Below are 16,389 nucleotides of genomic sequence, written 5' to 3' on the forward strand. Positions count from 1 at the left end.
GCCACTCACACATTTTGACCTCCCGCAGCCTCATCTGTCCCCATGAGTTACACTAACAGTGTCCTTTCACACTCACATGCACACAAAGACACGCCCCCTGTGTGTTAACAGTGTGTGTTAACAGTGTGTGTCAGTGGCATTGTGTGCCCTGGCAGCAGTGTCAATACTGGACGTCTGTCTACAAGCCTCTTTGATGTCCTCCTACCTTCTGTCAATGCTAACAAAGGACTATGAGACTTTAATTAGGATTATAACAAATACATGTTGTATTGTTCTTTATTATGTATGTTACAAGCTATACATAGAGCAAGTACACACCTGAAAGTTAAGTTGGTGTATCACATAAACAATAATAAAGGTCACTTGCTCAAAGTGAAACAATATAATTTAAAGGTGCGGTAGGTAATTTTGGAGAAACCAGCTCGAGATCGCTAGAAGTTGAAAATACACAACCGGAAAAAAATCTGCCGCTTCCTTACAGAGCCCCTCCTCCAACACACACGAACGCGCACATGACCAATGAGGGCACGAGATAAGTTTGTGCACAGATGGAAGGCTGACAGGCAGGTAGGCCATCCAGTTATTTTAGCCGGGCCGGCTCAGATGGTTGGTCGTGCTTTTTACAGTACTACGGCTTCCACAGATGACATCTTTTTATGGATTTTGGATTTTTGTATCTCGAGCCGGTTTCTCAAACTTACCTACCCCACCTTTAATTGTCAAACCTGTATCTTGAATAGGTTTCGAAGATCATTTGTATTAATGATGCTTATTTATTTTGCCATGCACCGTGCTCTGTTGTTAAAGCCCTGTTAATGACAAAAATCTGGTCTGTTTTAGATTTGCTTTTATGTTCAAAACTGACTACGTGAAGGCTAGCACAGGTGTTGAATGCCGATGTGTGACGTAAGAGTCAGAGGTAAGTGTTTGGTCTGTGTAATTAGGTAATGCCCTACATGTATGCATGTGTGTGTAAACTCTTATTTGTAATGGATTGTTTCTTGGCTTTGGCTTGGCTTTAATCTCTGGCCTCTGCCTCCTCAGCACTCCTTTGATCCTGATCCCAAATCATGTGCTCACTGCAGAGGGTAAAACCTGACGGTGCGTTCAAAGGAAAGGAACAGAGGCACTGCCTGTTGTTGGAGAGGTGTCAGTAAGAGAGCGAAAGGTCGTGTGGGGATAAGGACAGAGCAATGTGAACGAGGGGAGTCATAGGGAGGATACACTTCAAATGTGAATGAAAAAGAAAGGTGTACCTGTTTGAATGTTCCCTTGGCATTGAGCAAGTAGAAGACCATATAAGCAGGCACACAGATGAATGAAGAGACCCCGATGCAGTAGCCCAGGACAGTGGTCCATGGAGGGAAGTGGTAGTCGAACAACCTGACCTCTGGAGGGAAGGCCAGGAAACTGATGATGATGAACTGCACACAGGAACGGGAACACAAGCAGATATAACAAGGATTAAACAGCTGAAAATAATATGAGAAACTATAATATAAGCTTATAAGTATTCAAATTGCTCCTCTAGGCATTTACTCAACTTAGCGGCCTTCTGAGTTTGTACATATATGTGTAAGTACTGTAAACGGGCCTCACCAGCAGGAAGCAGGGGCAGATGGCCACCCAGCAGATCCTCCAGAAACAACCCGGGTAGAAACCAAGCATGAGATGGATGTCATTACAGAAACGGTTGGTACCTGGAACCCAAACACAGAGTCAATACCAAGTCACAACAATCAGGAGGGCATCTTTTAGGTGACTGAAACTAAACAGACACTAAAAAGACAAAGAGGTAAGATTATAGTAACGTAATAAATCTGCAACAACACTCTCAATGTGTGATTAAAAATAAACCGCAACGTAGTATTGTGTCACACGATGCAACTAACTCATGCAGTCATTCACAATAAGGTCGCAACTCCACCCCATCATTGCTACAATCACACAGACTTGCCGTAGAACCAGGAGACGGCGACGACTTCGAGCAGCACCACGGTGATGACGGCGGGGCCCGTAGCGTACTCCTCAAACAGCTTCACCACAAACGCTCCACCCTGAGACAGCAGGGGAGAACAGAGAGAGGGATGAACTTATGTCAAGCTATTCACAAATGATGTAAGAGGCTTCACAAATGATTAGGGGATGTTATTTAGGGTTCTAGATTAATTTAGTTATGCTCAGCCACTGCTTTAATCTGACTACTACAGTCCATTAGTTAAAATACAGCAGTAACAATTAGATAAGTTTGATCAATATAAGCTAGTTTATTGGTCTATAACATATTTTAATGGAAAGGGAGGGTGTGAGAAATGACGGGCATTAAATCAATTCTTGTATTAATGTTTTAATTTGTAGACGATTATCAAAATACAGCTGTTTTATTTATGATAGATTTGTTCGATGCTTATTAGGTGACATTTTGAAAGTGGCTTGTGTGTGATGTGGTCATTTAACTTACATATGTGAGTGTGGAGAGGGCCCCGAGGAAGCAGACGCACACCAGGCCGAGGACAAACCACTCTCGTCTCTTAGACAGGAGCTGCGGGAACTCATCGATCATCGCCGTGATCACCCCCTCCAACCCCGCAAACTGCAGAGAGGAGTACAGCAAGGAGGGGAGGGAGACGGAAATAAGCAAGAGGAAAACGAACAATTGAGAAAATAAGTATCTAGATACATTTGACTGTATCTAAATATTATGTGTTACTAATCAGCTGTTTGATCTCAATCTCAATCTCAATTTTCATTTATTTATATAGCACATTTAAAACAACCTCAGTTGACCAAAGTGCTGTACAGGCAATAACTACAATATAAAATAACACAATGGGAGTACAATAATAAAACAATAATTAAAACATGATAAAAAGCACAATAACTAGAAACATATAAAAACACATACAAATGTAAAAATGTAATGTTCAACTAGTATTAAAAGCCAGGGCAAAGAGGTGAGTTTTTTCGCTGACATTTAAAAAGTTCAATAGACTCAGCAGTCCGGATATGTACTGGGAGGCTGTTCCACAGTCTGGGAGCTGCAACACTGAAAGCCCTGTCACCTCGGGTTTTTTTCCTGCACCGAGGAACCACCAACATATTTTGCTGAGCTGAGCGCAATGCTATAGCTGGAGCATGGCGGTGCAACAACTCAGACAGGTAATGTGGTGCCAGTCCATGCAATGATTTAAAAACAACAAGTAAGTAATGAATCCAGTACGAGTATGACACTCTTTTGGCAATCCACAGCACACTGATGAAACATATTCAAGATTACTGTTATTTGCACAGTGAAGTCAAAGAAAAAGAAGAGAAACAACTCCTATCTGACATGAATCCACGTACAGCTCCACATTGTGCGGTAATATCCTCAGTCATAAAATGGAGGAGCATAGCAACCTGGATGCTGATTCCAGCCTGATTATCAGGAGGTGATAACAGCGCGGGTCTCTCCAGCTGGCTGCCTCAGCGCAGATAAACACAGGCTTATGGAGACAAGATCGCCACACAACAGCGATATGAAAGTCCTATTGCATTGTTTTCGCTGACTGTTATCCAACATCCAACAGAGAGGACAAATAATACCCAAAACCTTTATGGAGCAACGGCTACAATGGGTAAACACAAGTCAAACAGAACGAGGCATTAACCTGTACGACAAGGCAAATATGAAGCGTCTGTTTGTAGGTCTGAGAGAACACACAAGAGCCGGGCACTGTGCAACTAAAGAATCAGGTAGAAAGGAAAGAGGTGAGGAAACACAAAACATTTGACTTGAGTGTCTCAGTTTTGCACTGACATGAGTAATGATCAAACTAACCGTGCTGTCCAGACCCAACATAATGATCATGAGGAAGAAGATGATGGAGAAGAACGTAGCAGCAGGCATGTTTGCTATGGCTTCTGCGTAAATGATGAATAGCAGACTGGGACCTGGAACAGAGAGCAAGGAAAAGTGAATCTGATTCATCCTTACAGCTGCATTGTTGTCCAATGTGTGCATCATTCTGCTTTAGTCAACGTGATATGATAAGTCAAAGCTTGTCCTATGTACAATTCTGATCAATTCAATCTAGGTTACTTATTCATCCCATTTGTACCTACCAGCATCCTTGGCCACACTCCCCACATCCTGCTGCCTCATCTCAGCCATGTAGCCCAACACGGTGAAGATGACGAAGCCGGACAGGAAGCTGGTCAGACAGTTCACAGAGCTGGTGATCAAGGCATCTCTGAGAAGGACAAATATTAAGGGCAAGAATTTGAGATCGGGAGAGCGTCGTTAATACTTATTTTTTGAGCCTCTTTATAGTTGTATAGACATCGGGAAACTTTGTGATATAGGAATGTTATTGATCCACCTGTATAGATGCATGTTTCTGGAAATGTGTCTATAAAAAAAGCTCTGATAATTATATTTAAAGGATGTCTGTAGAGCTGTAATATAGGGATGAGGAAAAGCACCAAAGGCGGATTTGGCTTGATACACAGATAGGTTTCATTATATTGTGAAATATAAAGACATTTGTTTTTTATGCGATGTTCTCACTTGTAGCAGTTGTTGTGAAATGGGTTGTAGCTGGCAAAAGCAAGGAGCACGCCAAACCCCGGACCCAGTGAGAAGAAAATCTGAGCCGCTGCATCAATCCACACCTGACATATTGTGAAAGGTTCAACAATGTTAGTTTGTACAAACACAAAAGTTTCAAATACAGCCTTGCTAGACTGCAACGACTGACTTACTGTTGTGCTAAGCAGTTTCTGCCAATCAGGTTTGAGATAGAAGACCACGCCCCTCCAGGCCCCGGGCAGAGTGGCCCCACGGACGAGCAGCACCAGGAGGACCAGGTATGGAAAAGTAGCAGTCACCCAAACTACCTGATGCAGGAAAGGAGGAAATACTATTCACTTTTCTGTCTATAAACTTGAACTGTATGTCTAGTCGTAGCAGCGTAAATCATACTCATAGCTTGTTGACTGTCTATCTAACTAACTTGTCTACCCATGATGATGAAGGATACTGGGTGAGTTAAGAGATGATAGAAGAACAAGCATCTTTTTCTCTGCATCTCTGGCTCCATCAATCCATCCATCCATCCAGTCTAACTGACACCCCCATTAGCCAGGCAGGCGCCCCTTCGGTTACCTTTCCAGACGTCTTGACTCCTTTCCAGATGCTGAAGTAGACGATGGTGAAGATGAAGAGCAGGCAGAGGGCCAGCTGCCAGCTGACAGAGCCCAGCTGGTGCAGACCTTCGGAGCGGTGGACCTGCAGCACCTGGCGACTGGAGGGGGGAACAAGGCAGGGGGGGATGTTGGGATTGAGAGGTGAGGACGAAGAGGGGGAGACAAGACAATTTCAATATACAGTAGGGAGACGACATCAGAGGAGACAAAGGGAGTCATTAAAAAAACACGGAAAGATGGAAGAAATTAGGGGAAGGACAAAGATGAGAAGGTATAAGAAGAATGTGTAGAATAATAACAGAGAAGATTAGACAGAGGAAGAAAAACAAAGATAGGGTCAATAGATGTTGGGACATTTGGAAAGCAGAGGAAAGAGATAATGCACGGAAGGAAGGAGATGGATCAGCAAGAAAAAAAAAACCCGTTACAAAGAAGAGGAGATTAATATATGTTTTTGAAGGGCAGGGTGTCAACAACAGGACAGAAAGGGATAATATAGGACGGGTATTAAATCAACAATACAGTATATTGAATATGAGGATGATAATGCCCAGATGAATATACACACATACATGATACTTGCAGATGAAATGAGTCGTAATGTAAGTTCACCTCAGGGAAACCGTAAGGAGTCTCAATAAAAGCTGTGCGCGAGAGCCTTGACTGACTTTCATAGCAGTTTACACAAGCCAAAGTGAAACAAGAATTACCAGGCAGAAAAGAAGGAGGCAGAAATGAGCAGCGAGGTTAACATCTGGTCACAGGTTAAGCACACAGAGCTCGCACGATAAAACAGAGACGTGATTTATGTCGAAAACAGGAAATTCTGGCGCCAGACTGAGTTGCGGAATTTGTTACTCTAAAACCTGTATTAGGAAAAGTCGACTACGGATAAACTCTCAATCTGTCCCAGCGGTCCGACGCAGACACGGCTGAGCGGGAAGCTGATAAGACCGAGCCAGGAAGACACAGCTAAGGTTTTACTTTACAGTAAAATAAATAAGTAACTTGCGTGGGGGGAGAGATTTAACTTACTGTGGAAACAGCACGCTGAAGAAGTAATAACACTTAGAGTAATATACATAATCAGTTTACATTTATTTTTACCTGAAAGGCCAGTACAATCTGGTTTGTTGTAAAATCTTGAGCACAAATTGTTTCCTAGTCAACAATAGGGAAAAGGAGAACTTAAAAAAAAAACATGTTTGTGTCACAACTGTGTTCTTACTAAAACTGCAGGTATTACTTTTTAACGTACATATTTGTTAACTGTTAGCACACATTAAAGCAGTAAGACAAGTATCGTTATATTTCACCTTGACACTAACCTCTCGATTATCCTCCAATGATTTCACTGGGATTGGTTTGCAGGCTTTCCTATCATCCAATAATCATCTCAGCTGAATGATATCTAAACCACTTTATCTGTTTTATATCTTTGCTGTCATGTGAGTGTATGCAGCTTCTCTGCTTCACTCCACCACCTGTGTCAAGGCCCGGTCTACCCTGGGAGGAGATCAAATTGACTGCTATTTATAGAGCTCTCCCCCCATAAATCTAATAGACAGAGTCAACTCCAAACTCTATCAAATAAAGCTTGTTCTTCACAGAGTATGTTACTAATGTTTCCTGTACTTCTAACAATCTTAGATGAGATCAGTGTTTCTTATTACGAAATGATGGTAGCCAATTATGCAAGTGAACATAAACACCAGAACCAGAACCGGTAATCGCTCTCTGGAAGTCGTCCTCCCTCTCTCCCTTGACGTCTCCCTCCTGCGTAACTCACCCCCTACGCATCTACATCCGACTTACATGTACTTACGTATAGAACTCCTCTGCAGGGGAGGTGGAGGAGTTGGACCAGGACACATTGTGGTCAGTGGACATGTAGAGGTTGCAGTTGGCTGTGTTCCAGCTGTTGGAGCAGGTGGTCCACGGCAGGGTGGGCCGAAACGACGACAGCAGATAATACAGAGCCCAGGCCATGATGGTGTTGTAGTAGAAAGCGACGTAGAGGGCGATGATGCAGATGGCAAAGCCGATCCCTGTGAGAGTGGAAGAAAATTGAAAATCTTTATTATAAAATCCCCATTTATGTTTATTTAGAAGAAATATAAGATAACATGTCTCGTGTGGCACCAGTCATTCACTCCTTCAGGAGACATCAGTGGTGTTTCCAAGCTAATTCAAGTTGCTACTGGGTGAGTTGGTGACATTTCTGAACAACAACAACCAACATACTATCACATTTCTGAGCATCTGGCATTTGGCATGGAAATGTGACAATTACCATAACAGAGAGTCCACTGGAGATGCTCTTCAAGGGAACTGTACTGACGGGGTGGAGGAGGTTAAATGAACCGTCTCTCAGGCTCTGACGGCTGGACGTTTTCCCTTTTTTTGTTCTCCTACTGCCAATGTTCCTGTTTGTAGGAGCTACTCTCCTCCCTTTCAATCCAAGCTATTGCTTTTAACTCATTCCTCTAACTGTTCTGTTTTCTCTCCTCTCCTACTGTTACCTTTGAAGATGGGGCAGATGTGTTTCCAGATGGAGATGCAGCCGCTGCGGTGGAACTGGCCGAGAGCCAGCTCCATGTAGAAGAGAGGGACGCCTCCAAATATCGCCATCAACAGGTAGGGCAGCAAAAAGGCACCTGGGGGGGGGGGGGAGGCAAGAAATGGAAAGCATTGGGGATGAGAGCGGGAGATTAAGGGTTGGAAAAGGGGGTTTAAGATAAAACAAATATGCAAAGAGGGAGAACAGAAATAAAGAAAACATTCGGGAAAGTGAGAGGGAAATAATGGGAAGAAATAAAGAGTTATGGATGGACAGTTAAAAGTCTATCACACTCCGGAGAAACACTTCTGGTTCACACTCCATCTGTAATCTCCTTAGGCCTCTAAATAACTCCCAATCTACAATGACATTAAAAAGCACTCTGTTAAAAACAATAAATATTGTAAGTATAACCGTGGTCATTCAAAATCTGCAATGTGTGCTTGCCCAGTTTCATAACTCTCCATTTAATGTGATGTGGAAAGACACAGTAAGAGGGTCGTTTTGTTTCAATTCTATAATGATAAATTAGGACTAGTGCAATGTTGGCTGCTAACAGAGGAAAGTATACACATGATGGAGGGAGAAGAGGAAGGCCACACACTGAAAAGCAGCAGGATGGCAGGGAAATCTGTGAACTCTACAACCTAACGTGCAGAGTTTGATAACACATCTCTTTCTTCATCAACTTATTTTAATGTGCATGTGTGCATTTGTGTATGCGGGGCGGTGTGTGTCAAAGCAGAGCAAAGATAAGGGTTGATTGAGCAGCTGCCTGGGAGACAGGTTATTAAGCAAGGAGAAAGGCAGTGAAGGCGTTCTCATAAAAACCACAATTAATACTGTTGCCTCTATCAAGTGTCTCCCAGTCGCCATCTCTACCTCGCTCCGTGAGACACACACACAGACAGGAAATTGCAAAGATTTTATTATTGCATATTCAATAAAAGTGGAAAGGGAGGCCCTGTTTGCTGCAAAGTGAGGATTGTGTAGTTCCAGAGCTCAGGCGGACCACACAGGCTTTGTGAGGAACGTAAGCTTACCTCTTTGTGCCTTAGATTGTGCAAGATGAGCTGAATCAAGCGCTTCTCATAAACAACTATGGTAACTGCAGCACTTCTTATAGTCTACACCCTTTTTCTTCAGCCGTTTGTTTTAGAGAAAATTATAATGTTCTAAGATGGCTCACCTGATATTCTAAATTAAGAGGGTTAAAAAAATGAATCCCGCAAAAACATTTATGAGCACAAAACATGGAGTTCCAGCTCATTAGTTATGGTACGAGATTCAGGGTCCGACACTCATTCCTGCAATAGGTCGTTATCGTCAGTATGTTGTCTGTATATATACGACGTGTATATGTACATTTATCTATTCTTTTATCGTGCACTAAGTAGTATTTATGATTTTTTATCTTTTGTGGAACTGCAAGAAAGAGTCGAAAAAAATGTTCCTTACGAAGGCAATACAGTTTATCGTATCACAACAGATATAGTCTGCGTCCCCCTCCACCTTTAATGATGGTAAAAGTTACTTTAGAAAATGGACTTACTTCATCTGCTACCTACTGTATCTTATTTTACATATGGTATATCAAGCAGGAACGCTTCTGTTCTTTCTAAAAGTGTGCTTACTCAAGCCAAGTTCTCCTAATCTCCACCCCTCTCCTTATCTTCCCCGTCCAATGCCAAACATCTTTTGCCTCCTCACCTCCTCCGTTTTGGTAGCAGATGTAAGGGAAGCGCCAGACGTTCCCCAGGTCCACAGCGTAGCCGATCACAGAGAGCAGGAAGTCCATCTTCTTGCTCCAGGTTTCTCTGGGCCTCTCCAAGCTGGTCTGTTGGACCACCAGAGTCCTGAGGCCCCCCGGCGGCACCGTGGCCCCGGGGCCTGACCCAGACGCGGAGGCCGTCCCCCCGGAGCAGGCTGCGCCCCCCGGCCCCTCTTTGGGGCTCTGAGGCGTGGATGTGTTGAAGCCATTGGACACCTGCTGTCCAGAGCCGGAGCTCAAACTCTTGGTTCCTTTCTCTGAGAGACCGTCATCCAACGTCAGTCTGCCATTCTCCTGCTGTGTCCCCTCCTCTTCATCCCCCGGCCCCTCCGCTCTCCCTTTCTCCCCTTTGTCCATATTCAACATGTTCGTCAGCATCATGTCTTGTTTCTCCATTGGGTTGTGTTGGTGGTGGTTATGGCGAGGTGGTTAGGGGTGGAGGGAGGTTCTCAGTGACGATGAAGGGAATGTGGCGCTGCTGTCTGATGTGGCGCCCATCAGGGGAACAGAGGGGTGAGGAGGGTGAGGGAATGGTGCAGGGATGCTGTGGTGACTAAATGAGCAGGATTGTGAAAGGGCAGGTAAAAAAACAGCTCAAATATACACTAAGAATTAAGAGAATGGGGCCAGATTGGGGGAGTCACGCGTGTGGGAGAGAACTGAAATGAGTCTGTTGAGCAAGAAAGAATACCAGGACGGACACGAGAGGAGAGATGTGTTTGAACAGGGTGTGGACAGCAGAAAAGTTACAAGAGTCTTGGATCTTCTCCACAAACTGTTCGTCCTCTGAGACACTCAGTGATGGGGCAAACTGCAACACACGGGGAAAAGACACATATAAGTTACATGAAGAAAAAGGTAATCAGCTCACATTAACTTTACTATAGAATGCGTCTGAGATTTGACGATAACATACAGTATCCAGATTTACCGCCCGTTTATTTAGGTAAAGTGAGAGATGGGAATATATTTGAATGTCCTAAAAAAGAATGGTGTAAATCGAGTTGATTGTGCTGAGACGTGCTGATTTTCTTATTTTTTTCTTTCTAAGTTTCTAGTTTCATGCTGACTCAGTTGCATAACCTGTTTCCATGCTTATCTCATCAAAGCTGGAATACTTAAGGCTATACGCACATTATAAACACGTGCACCGGCAGGAAGGCAAAAAACACAAGAGAAAATCTTAAAAGTCAGAAAAGAAGAAGTTCTATTTGATTGTTTTGTATTGTTTTGTTGTTGATACCAAAGCAATATAAATGATTAGAGCAAAAAGATCTGACATCAGTCACATATTAAAGTTTTTGCTCAACAGGTTGTCCCTGCAAAATGCTCTAAGTGGACAACAGATTATTATACATAATCAATATTTATAATTTTACCTCAAGGCTTGAAAACTATCATAGAACATTTATATAATACATTAAAACAAGAATATCTAAAATGCATATGTTTGACAGAAGTATGCGTACAATTAGACATGGATGCTATTTCAAACGCACATCTTATTTTACGTGTCTTAAGTGACACAATTGTGTATATCTGTAAAAGATATAAGATAAATGCAGTATGTTTAACTCGGTTCCTTAATTAAATGATCAATTATAATTACTAAATGATCTTTTCAAACATTTTTAGTTTTTCATCTTTACTTTGGTTCTCATTTGTGTAAGAACAGCTAGGCATGGACACAATTACCTTTTAATTTAACAAAAACAAACCACACTTAGACATTCCTTTTTCAGTACAAAGTTCACACATGCTCAAAATAGACTCTAAATTGCTCACGTGAGTAATGGGTCAAACTGAGAGCTATTTAGTTTAAGAGTGATTTAGTTTAGTTTACAGTGTTAGCTCAATTACTAATGAATGCCTGAATGTAGGTAGACATCATTTAAACGGAACGCCATTATCTTAATTAAGAACGAGTGTCCGGCACAAAATTCACTCTCCACTAACATCTGAATACGCAGCAACCAAGATCCTCTCTCCTCACACACTTGTACTCTTATTTCCTGATGAGAGCAAGTTATTCATTACAACAATTACTGAATTTAAATATACAAAGAATGATTAAAACCAAGTACGCTCCACCTGGCTGATATTAAACTTGACCGACAATGACAGACAATCTCTACTCAAAAGGTAGAATCTTTAAGGAAACGTAGGGATACATTGCAAATGTAATCAATTTACTTGAATGACTATACGTTTTTCACTTACAATCATTCACAAAGCCCTCAACGTATCAGCTGTCAAACCTTTCAATAGAAGGTAGAGAAAAATGGTGAACAGCTTGATCTGACCCGCAGAAACACTTGATCAAAGTCTGAAAACACTGAGTGAAGAAGTAACACTCCAATTAAGTTTGAAAACTGTTTTTTCCCCTTGCCCCCGTTATATAAGAAAACACAACAAAATTACAAAATGATACTGTGGTGGAAACTTTAAAGCCACTAGTAATATAACAAAATCATTATCCTTTAGCGTTCAACCAAGAAGACTTTAATAAAGAATAAGCTGCGTAGGATGATGATAACATCCAGATTCAAACACAGATAAACTGAAATAGGACGCGTGAGAAAAATACCAATGACTGATAATAAAACAAACCAAATAAAAAAAGGTAGACTCTTTTGAGCCATCTCATATCTTAGTAAACTCTATTTAATCTTCAAATAAATTGTCTCCAGGCAGACAAAAGTAAATACAAAAAAAGCAAAATGAAGACACCATTAGGTTTTTATCCCAACTCCCATGCTTCACATACATTACCTTGAGAGATGGTAAATGAGGACGAGTAGACCCTGAGGCAGCTGTAAGACACTCAGCAGCAGCAGCAGCAGCAACTTCTACCCAAACTTCAAAGAATCCCGTGGTGTTGCATGCACTAGCACATCAGGACACAGTGTTTGCCCATTGAGCTCTCAAACCTCTCTCATTCTCCCTCTCTCTCTCCCTCCCTTGTTGTCCCTCTCTCCCTGACTTGTAACCACACACACTTACACACATGCTGCGTTCAGAGACGCACAGACATATGCAGAGATGGATGCATGTGTGCATTCGTTCAGAGAGAAGATACTGGAGAGACATTATGCAAGCGCAGACATGCACACTTTGGATCTTGGACTGATAAACACAATAACAATACAAACAGCATAACGAGCTGGAGTGGAGTTTTTACACAGTATTGTAATTAGAGCACACACACGCACCCACACCCACACACCCACACACGCACACCCACACACCCACGCACACACGCGCGCACACTGCTTGAGTTCTCACACTCCCTCCTCTTCCATTTTCCTCCTTAGCTCATTATGCTTTTACATTTCTCTCATCAGTCAATCTTTGGTCCCCTCCCTCCATTTGTCTCCCCTTGTGTCATCACACACACCTGCTGCGGAGAGATTAGACTTTTGCTGCTTTGACCCGTTACCCGTCATTTCTGAGTCCTGTTCTACCTCAGCAAAACATGCTCAATTGAGATGATTTATATGTCAAATAATGCTTAAAACGTGAGCATTATTTGACAAAACCAGCAGTTTGCTTGTAAGTTGTTGATGTTTTTTTTTGTATCAATTTACAAGCAGACTTCTGGGTGTTTTTGTTACTGAGCTTTAATAATAAAAGTTTATCTCCACTGAACATACTTTACACGCTGCATTAGAAAATGTAGCTTTCGGTTGGTGTTATTGCAAGGTCAAGTGTGCGAGTCCCTGAATCATAGTAATGCTGAGAAGCTCCCAGATCAGACTGACCTTGCTTTCTAAACACTGTATACTTCCCCAGGTTGTTGTTGTAATTTAGGCACACAGTCTGCTTTTTTTAAAGTTCTGAGTTGGTGTTTCGTATACTGATCAGACGGCAAATTGTTGCATTGAACAGACAAACGTTAAAGTTCTGAATGAACTCAAGAAGTAAAATGTTTAAATGTAAAAGCAGTCTCCAGCTTCGTGTCGGTGTTTTATTTTGCCTTCACGTTATATATCATGTGCACAGGCAGGCAGACGTCCAGACAGACACAAGCACAAACATGCAAACAGTTTGTCACGCATACCTGCGCTGCATAAACTACATGTGTAATCACTGACTTAAGTAAGAGCAATCCATGTTAGTTTTTTTAAATGCAGAATAAGGGATACAATCATATTTCAGGCTGACATTTGAAAGTTTCCACTTCATGAACGTATATCAGCTTGCTTCTGAAATCCCCAAGAGATCAGAAGGGCGCCTGCTCAGTGTATCTTTCACTCTATATCAACTCATAAAGCTACGGGCTCTCTGCCAGCTTTTGTAATTTAGCTGTTTTTAAAACACAGAGCAACACCCTGCAGTCTGTGTTAAAGACGTCAGGAAGGGTTGAGTTAAAAATAATGTGCTTATCAGAGTCTGCTTTGGCAACTCTCAGGGGGTTTCCTGGGTATTCTGGACCTGTGACAAGTGAAAAATAACAAAAGCTAAATATTTTAAATACACGGTTTCTCTCTGAAAGATTTCTCTATCTGTCGATTTATCTGGACAAACTATGTAATAGAGACATCTTATCTCAAGCTATATTTTAAACTATTTTACTGCAACTTCTTTTTACCTATTGGCTGACATTTATGTTGTATAACATATCTCTAATGAGGTCATATTGTCAGTTATACCAAACTGGCTAATAATATGTTAGCTCTGCTGTCTGTCTATCTACAGTCTGTTTGTTGCTATAACAATAACTTCCATGGACAAATCCTTGAATAATCATCTTTACTGAATTGACGATTGTAATGGGAAACACTGCAGGAAGGAAATGAAAGAAGCATTTTTCTCGTGGCCAGCCATTAATGTAGACATATTCAACTTTTCTTTTCCAGTTTAAAACATTGACTAATAGAGTGCCACAGTGACGCGTCCTAAAACCCAAACTCCTTCCGGTTCCTTCGACAAAGACCAATGCAATTTCTCCATAGGATTTTATACTACTACACTACTTTTATAATTTTCTAATCATAAACCTATCGATCATAAATCTCTCGATAAGATTTATGATTCGAAAATTATAAAAGTAGGGTAGACATGTGGATATTATCCGGCTGAACAAAATGTGATCTGTCTCTTCAATTTGTGTTAACCACAGACCTTATTTCGAGCTATTTTCCAAAATCCTATTGAGAAATTACATTTTTTTTTTCCGAAGGAACCGGAAGTGGTAAAATGCTAACTTACTTCCGGGATTTAGGACGCGTCACTGTGGCACTCAGCATTTTTATTGCAGAGGACTTGGCAAAAAAAAAAGAACAATTATGGATTGAAATATCTATGTTTCTTGAGGGCAGTTGGCGGTAATACATGTCCTCCTTCAAGCCACTTTGTCATCAAACACCTGCCCTACTGAAGAGCAAAAACTGCAGCCTAGAGATACCAACCTGACAGTTTTTTGCTCTGTAGGGTTTCTACTATGCTATACCTTCCCATGGCCCCCTGACATCATGCCAACTTGAGCCATAGCTAATAAAAAACAAAGTGCATGCAGACAAGGGAGGGGGAAAGTGCATTAATGTGCTAGTCTGAAAACCTCTACACTTCTCTGCACAAACACACTAAAGGGAACTTGTAGTACTTTCAGAGGAAACTACTCCCAGGAGAAAAGAAAAAACACTTTTGGCTTTTAAATGTCCCGCAATGAGTAACCGGCTCTGAGGAAGAAACTTATTTTCATTTGCAGTGGTAGAATAAGATGTTAGGAAATGGGGGAGATATTAATAAGGGCATTTATTAATGCTGACCATTTTGTATCTATGATGTAAAATATCTCTGTTGGCCCCGTCAAGCACCCGAGAAAATTCTGAAATACACAAAAGCAGTTACTAGGATTAATTATCATGGGTTTAATGTATCTAAGAATATGTATACAGTAGGCCTATAACTGAGGGGAAATCTGTCTGTTAAAACTTAACTTCAATATTAAACCAAAATAATAGCTGACAGGAATTTCTCACATTTGTCAAGGACATTGAAATCTTCCCGGGACACTTTGACAGGAACCGTTTTTTCTAACTGAAACGCTGCATAAACCCCAGCCTTGATTTGTTTCAGTTTTGTCTCAATTCAACATCAATTCCCAAGAACATTACTGTGACATATTCCCTCATCATTGTCAGTACATAGTATTAGTATTGCAATCCTAATCATCCTAGGACGCACTGAGCTTAAAAGGTTTACAAGCATAATGACAACTTGTATACCTAATGAGAAATGTTGATTAATAAACGCTTTCAGCAGATATAAATCCTGTTTGTTTATTTATTGACACGTTTTCACAGTTGAAAAGGTCTAAAATTAATGATTGTTTGTCAGTGACAGAAATTGTAGGATTGTTTAAACGCACAATGAGTAAGATTTGCCCGTATGTAAACACACAAAGTTGTCCCCTCCTCTATGGGGTCCGACTCTACACCGGCGAGATTAAGGGGGCTTCAGTTAGCCAGTTAATGGAAATGTTTGAGTCCAGACAGGAGGATATTTCCTGAGCCTCAGACTCAGACGACAACCGATTACAGTGTCAGCGCAGAACAGAGCCCCGGGGTGGGGCAGGGGCAGAGAAACAGGAACAGCCCAAACCCAGCAGAATTAGGAAAAAAGGGAAAATCCAGGGCAGAGGGCAGGGTCCCCCTCAGATAGACAACCAACACACACACTACTGGGTATGAGTGATGACTGGGGGGGGATTATTATTGTTGAGTCTATGCATACATTTGTTAAGGAAAACACTACTCCAAAACCACTGGACTATACGTTTTGAACTACACTTCAGGCAAGGAAGGAAAATAATCAATGCATATTAATTTGGTTAAAGTGAAACTGAGAGTTGTAATTTGCCTTTTTA

General features: G+C 41.6%; 1 protein-coding gene across 1 annotated transcript in view; it reads right to left on the minus strand.

Annotated features, from left to right (window-relative positions):
- The window catches only part of slc6a4a (solute carrier family 6 member 4a), a 14,441-nt gene extending 1,955 nt beyond the window's left edge, over positions 1 to 12,486 (minus strand). The window contains exons 1-13 of the mRNA XM_034114865.1: positions 12,291 to 12,486; positions 9,458 to 10,329; positions 7,710 to 7,844; positions 7,013 to 7,235; positions 5,147 to 5,285; positions 4,744 to 4,878; positions 4,550 to 4,653; positions 4,105 to 4,232; positions 3,821 to 3,933; positions 2,462 to 2,593; positions 1,958 to 2,057; positions 1,600 to 1,700; positions 1,257 to 1,424 (exon numbers count right to left, since the gene is read on the minus strand). Of these exons, the coding sequence (XP_033970756.1) occupies positions 1,257 to 1,424; positions 1,600 to 1,700; positions 1,958 to 2,057; positions 2,462 to 2,593; positions 3,821 to 3,933; positions 4,105 to 4,232; positions 4,550 to 4,653; positions 4,744 to 4,878; positions 5,147 to 5,285; positions 7,013 to 7,235; positions 7,710 to 7,844; positions 9,458 to 9,914 (1,935 nt within the window). The 5' untranslated portion in view covers positions 9,915 to 10,329; positions 12,291 to 12,486. The remainder of the gene's footprint in view (positions 1 to 1,256; positions 1,425 to 1,599; positions 1,701 to 1,957; positions 2,058 to 2,461; positions 2,594 to 3,820; positions 3,934 to 4,104; positions 4,233 to 4,549; positions 4,654 to 4,743; positions 4,879 to 5,146; positions 5,286 to 7,012; positions 7,236 to 7,709; positions 7,845 to 9,457; positions 10,330 to 12,290) is intronic.
- Positions 12,487 to 16,389: the final 3,903 nt, after the last annotated feature.

The sequence above is a fragment of the Trematomus bernacchii genome, unplaced genomic scaffold (assembly GCF_902827165.1).
Source record: "Trematomus bernacchii unplaced genomic scaffold, fTreBer1.1, whole genome shotgun sequence".
NCBI classification, from domain to species: domain Eukaryota; kingdom Metazoa; phylum Chordata; class Actinopteri; order Perciformes; family Nototheniidae; genus Trematomus; species Trematomus bernacchii.